This window comes from Pelecanus crispus, chromosome 10 (genome assembly GCF_030463565.1).
Source record: "Pelecanus crispus isolate bPelCri1 chromosome 10, bPelCri1.pri, whole genome shotgun sequence".
Lineage (NCBI taxonomy): Eukaryota > Metazoa > Chordata > Aves > Pelecaniformes > Pelecanidae > Pelecanus > Pelecanus crispus.
In genome coordinates this window covers 1,040,943-1,046,942 of record NC_134652.1, presented here as the reverse complement: position 1 = coordinate 1,046,942, position 6,000 = coordinate 1,040,943, and the positions used below count along the sequence as shown (strand labels likewise).

The following is a 6,000-nucleotide window of genomic DNA, read 5'->3' as shown; positions in this document are numbered from 1 at the left end:
TATTATAATATTTTGAGATGCACCAGAGACTCAAAAAAGTTTGTCTAAACGAATTTATTATAACAATTTGTCAAAAATAGAAAACAACAGTGTCCACAAGCCTGTATCATGCATTTAAGATTTTCAGTATTTTTAAGAATAGCGTTTTGTTTAAGCTATGTTTTGCTTAAAATATTGGTACCCTGGGCAGGGATTTATTCGTTTATTTTTAAGTGCTGTGAAGCATTGATTTCAGAAACTACTATCTAGAAAACACATTTTCCAATTAGCCTTGATGTCTGAATTGCAAGTCAGGAGGCAAAAAGAATGATGAGCCCTGCTAAAGGCAGCTTATGATGCATTATTAATGCTATTTTCAATATCAAACATGCCGGGAATCATATGCATAATATATTCTCCCTGAATCAAAAATATGAAGACCTTTCCGTTCTATTAAGATGATGTGTCTTAGATGTCCCCCTTTACATAACTCATTGGAAAAAAATCCCCCAAACCCAAAAAACCCCAATGTAAAAATACAAAGGCAACATAACTGGTTTTACGGGAGAAGGCTTCTCTGCCCGCTGCTGCCCAGCCCTCCGACGCCGGCGCCCCACCGCGCTGCTCTCTTACCGGTGGGGCCTGGACTTTTCAGGGCTCCTCTGGTCAGCTTTGGCCGCTCAGCGATCGCCGCCGCGCCCAGCGGCACGTTAGCTAGCCGCCGGAGCACCGAGCGAGCCGGGAGCGGCGGCGTTGCCTTCCCTCGCCCGCACCACGAACCACCTCTTTGCTGCGCTCTGCATCGGCGCGATGATGTTGGCTTGGAAACATTTTTTGTGGAAAGTTTTTTCTCCCGGTATTTGGGAGAAATATTCTTTTAAGACTGGCACGTGCCCACCAGTCCCCAGATGGCTTTCCTGCGCACAGGCATGCACCAGCAGTCACTGCTGTCTCTCTGTTACAAGGCTGGCACTTTTATTAATACAAATAACTACTTTTGTAGTTCCCAGCAATGATGCTTGTCCCACGGGGTCGGGGCTCAGCCCCAGCCCCAGCCCCAGCTCAGCACCACGCAGCCACTTGCTCACCCGCCTGCCCCGATGGGATGGGGGAGAGAATCGGAGGAGTGAGAGTGAGAAACACTCCTGGGCTGAGATAAGAACAGTTTAATCATTGAAATAAAGTAAAATAGTAATGATAATAGTAACAATATAACAATAGCAATATCCAAAGCAAGTGCTGCCCAATGCAGTTGCTCCCCACCCACCGACCGATGCCCAGCCAGTTCCCAGCAGCGATCGCTGCTCCCCGGCCAACCCCCCCAGTTTCTATACTGCCCGTGACGCCGTATGGTATGGAATGGCCCTTGGGGCAGTTGGGGTCAGCTCTCCTGGCTGTGCCCCCTCCCAGCTCCTTGTGCCCCTGGCAGAGCAGGGGAAGCTGGAAAGTCCTTGCCTGGCATAAGCAGCGCTGAGCAACAACTAAACCATCAGCGTGTTATCAGCGTTATTCTCCTCCTAAATCCAAACCACAGCACTGTGCCTGCTCCTGGGAAGAACATTAACTCTATCCCAGCCCAAACCAGGACAATCTCTTAATCCTTGGATATTATTCTTGGCTACGTTCAAGCTTTATCATTATGTCTCTTTTCATCCTTAAAGACTTAATTGAAAGAGTCCTCAGCTAATTTCTGTGTAGTTCTTTTTGAAGCAATCTTACTACTTGAAGTACTGGCAAGGGAGCTGATTTTTCTCTGGGAAAATCTCATTAAGGCTTCGGCATTCCAGCCTGGAAGACATTTCCAATGCCGGCCCCCTCGCCCACGCTGTGGGAGCCTGTAGGACCTGAACGTTGGCGCTGTGCCCTTTCCTCTGTCACCTCGAACTTCCCACGGGCCATGCAGACGCGAGGCAGAGCGGAGCGCGCGGAGGAGCGAGTCCCCTGGCATGGGTGCCGCGTACAGGCGGTGGCTGTGGCCGGCGAAGCCTTGGCGGAGCCTGGCTGGGGGGCAACTGCAGCCCCCGCAGGCGTTCAGCTCGCCCCCGGGCTGCTTCTAGGGGACAACAGGGAGCACCTCGCTGGTATTTCCAAATCATCTTTAAAGGTTTTGTAGAGCTGTCCAGAGCAAATGTTGCCATACAAGCCTTTCTTTCTTCAAGTAAGCTAACCAATTTTAGATTTTATTTTTCAGTAGAGAAAAATCAGACTTTTCTCCGATAGAGTTTTCTGAACCATGGGACGGATGCAGCATAAAAATGGCATTAACAGATAGGAAACGCCATCTTTCTCCCTACCTTTATCTGTCTTTGTCTCAGATTGCAAATTCTTTGGAGTAAGTTTGAGTTTTGCTCTTAGGCTCCCTATGCCTGACAGTTATACTAAGCTAGAATGTTTTTTGCAAGGATATGAGTTTTCAATAACTCTTATACTCTTTCCTTAATGGTATTGATTATAAAGGACCTTTGAGTTTCATTGATAATGTGATGTTGTAAATTTGGCACAGTCTCTACAGACTTCAATAATGCTTACCCGTTCCAGAATGCTGCTGTATATTCTTGGGCAAAGTCTTTGTTGGAGAATTTTGAAACAAAAATCAACAAATGCCTGTAGGTTTTAGCACTTGGTACTTTAGTACTTAATATTATGTTTTGTTGACAAATCTGAAGTTATCAATATAAATTGTGTGTGTTGTATAGTTTATGAATGTGTTGGGGTTAATGGGTAGGCATAGAGTGCAAACTATACCAATATATGAGTTCTGTGAAGTTGGGTCCACTTTTGCCCAGTTCTCCACTGTTTAATAGAATGAATTTGCTTGTCTTGGTTTCGTTTGCTTAGATTTGACTCAAAACCTCTTGGTGGAAATAAAACTCCTACCATATTACCTATCTGGTACTCTCCGTACCAGAATTAGATAAACCTATATAGATCTTAATTGTTGTTTTGATGATGCATTGCACACTCCTGTAGAGAAAGCTTCTGTTGCCTTCGGGTAATCTCTGCTTGCTTCTGTAGCTTCTGACGTTTTTTTTTAACTTTTATTATTTACATCATGAAACCCTGAAAAGTATTTGTAGGAAACCAAACATTGTTTTTCTTAAGACTTTTTTTTTAAAGAACATAAAACTATTCTGTCTCTACTGAAAATACTTTTCCCAGCTGTTGCTGTCTCCAAGCCGTGACGGTGCCAGGGGCTGGTGCTTGGACATCCCTCCCGAACATCCACATCCTCTGCACTGTGTGAATTCCAGTGCAAATGTAGTGACAGAAAACGCTCCTAGTTTGTGATTTAAGCGTTTTGCTCTATATAGGTGTAATACAAAATATTATCACACCTGACAATGTGTCTAGCTCTTACCTAATCCAGGGAAGAGCCACTTCAGCTGGCTGAGGTGTACCTCGTGCTTGCTGGAAATGTCTCGTGTCTCACTGTGCACTTGGGCACCGCAGCACCTGCCCGCCTCCGGCGCTCTGACAGCGGTTATGTGATTTCCCTCCTTCCAGGCAAGTAAGAAAATGTAGTGGGACGGAGGCAAGGACGAGAAGGCCCGAGCGAGCGCTGGGACGAGGGCCTCCGGGCGGGACGCCCCTCCCTGCCGCGCAGCCTCACCATGTCCAAGAAGGGCACCAGCAGCCGATCTCGGGGGGAGAAGCCGGACGCCTTGGCCGCCTTGCAGGCTGCCAATGAAGAGCTCAGGGCCAAGCTCACCGACATCCAGATAGAGCTCCAGCAAGAAAAGAGTAAGGTGTGCATCTTTTCCTTTCCTTCCCCCATGAATTAAAATAAGGATAGTATGTTCTTTCCGACTGCTCACCGCTCTTTGCCCACTTGTAGCTGACTTGTACATGACCTGGACAATAAATCATCGGAGTGCGTGCACCAGGAACAAGGCTACTGTGGGAAGCAAGAGGCAACCCCTTCACTGCAGATTTTTAAATTGTTCTCCTCGTATTTATAATGTGCATACGGGACAAAAGATCTCTGCAGGCGAGGGTGCTTCGGCAGTATAGCTCTGTCGTGGCTCAGCCCCAGCCCCAGCTCAGCACCACGCAGCCATCGCTCACTGCCCTGCCCCCATGGGATGGGGGAGAGAATCGGAGGAGTGAGAAACACTCCTGGGCTGACATAAGAACAGTTTAAGAATTGAAATAAAGTAAAATAATAATAATAATAATAATAATAATAATAATAATAATAATAATAATATCCAAAGCAAGTGCTGCCCAATGCAATTGCTCCCCACCCGCCGACCGATGCCCAGCCAGTTCCCAGCAGCGATCGCTGCTCCCCGGCCAACCCCCCCAGTTTCTATACTGCCCATGACGCCGTATGGGATGGAATGGCCCTTGGGGCAGTTGGGGTCAGCTCTCCTGGCTGTGCCCCCTCCCAGCTCCTTGTGCCCCTGGCAGAGCAGGGGAAGCTGGAAAGTCCTTGCCTGGCATAAGCAGTGCTGAGCAACAACTAAACCATCAGCGTGTTATCAGCGTTATTCTCCTCCTAAATCCAAACCACAGCACTGTGCCTGCTCCTGGGAAGAACATTAACTCTATCCCAGCCCAAACCAGGACAAGCTCCCGGTGGGAAAGGCGAGCGGCGAGGGTGGCCAGTCCCTGGGCAGGCAGGACTCGGCCGCGGGCAGCACGCTCGCTCCCGCCATCCAGGAGGAAATGAAGTTGAAAAATTGCATAGCTAAATGCCAGCAAAAGCTCTGGAAAAACAAAACATCTGCTCAAAACAGATGGCACACTCGTAGTGGTGGGCTGAAAGCTGTCCATGTCCTTTGTTTCTTTTGCTAGAACTTCTAGTAAATATTTACCTGTTTACGAGGATGCCTGCATTGAGGGTTTTGAATGCAATTTTGTGTTATTCAGAAATTCTCTTTGCTTGTTATTCTTTTTCACATTTACACTAATTTAATTCGATTTTATGCCTAAAGTCCTTCAAACTGGCTGCATACAATTTTCAGATGTGCGGTAACAGGCCTCAGCTCTGCCTCCCCCTCTGACTGCCAAAACTTAAGGAGCCGCAGTTTCACCCTGAGCCTTGGAGAGAGCAGCGGCCAGTGCAGCTGGAGCCTCCACTTTAAGAGCTTTTAGCTGTGGCCTTCAGATGACTTCTCAGTGAGGGCATGAAAAATTTATTTGCTTTTCCGTAATCCCCCAAATTAGTTTCCACTGATAAACTCTGAGGTTTTTTGCTTCCAGAATGCTAATAGAGACATGCATTATCATGCCAGGGACAGAATGATATTCTGCATTTTTCCATTAATTTGCATCATTATTTGGCATTGTAGACTATGAATCTAATTTTTAAGGAAGCTTCTAAGGGGGGGTGTGGGGGTGTATGTACATTTAAATAGAACACCTATTAACCCTTTTGTTGTGAAGCAGCGTTAGCAGTTTTAAGATCGAGGACCCTGTTTTCCTCGCCCCTGTCCTCCCCAGTCCATTTGATACAACACTTCTCATCATGGCTCCTCTTGAGTTCATGGTATGGTTTTAAATTGAAATATCATTTGACCCTTCTGTGGTCAGATACAGTTAGTTATCCATGATGCATAATTCATTGCTGAAAAAGCATCTGATAAAACGCAATTGTTTGGGGCTTCACAGTAGCTTGCACAGAGCTTTTTCTGTCTTGCATATGCACGTGCGCCCAGCGCAGTTTGGATCTGCATGCCAAATACTGGCTTAGCGTCTGGTTTCTCACGTATTCTTCCGGGGATGCAGTGTGACAGCTTCTGCAGATACCCAGCTGAAAAATGACGTACGGACTCAGACTTACTCCCCAAGATACTGGCTAATTGCTAAGTGTGTATTATCTTAAGCATTAGTTTGTTTCCAGCAACTATTACACACGCGTTAGGCTAGTTTCTGAGCATACGCTTCCTGCGGTGTTTGGATATTGGTGGCTAGCTCAGCTGGGTTTTGTGCTTCCTGCGTAACTTTATGATACTTCCTTATATTGTGTTAACTCATGCTTTTTAGGGCACTGAATTGGGCAAATTAAAGAATCAATAA

General features: G+C 46.5%; 1 protein-coding gene across 15 annotated transcripts in view; it reads left to right on the top strand.

Annotated features, from left to right (window-relative positions):
- The first annotated feature begins 3,590 nt into the window (after positions 1–3,590).
- JAKMIP3 (Janus kinase and microtubule interacting protein 3) overlaps positions 3,591–6,000 on the top strand; it is a 40,206-nt gene continuing 37,796 nt past the window's right edge. For all 15 annotated transcript variants that reach the window (XM_075717258.1, XM_075717269.1, XM_075717273.1 and 12 more), the window contains exon 1: positions 3,591–3,725. In XM_075717258.1, coding sequence (XP_075573373.1) covers positions 3,591–3,725 — 135 coding nt within the window. The remainder of the gene's footprint in view (positions 3,726–6,000) is intronic.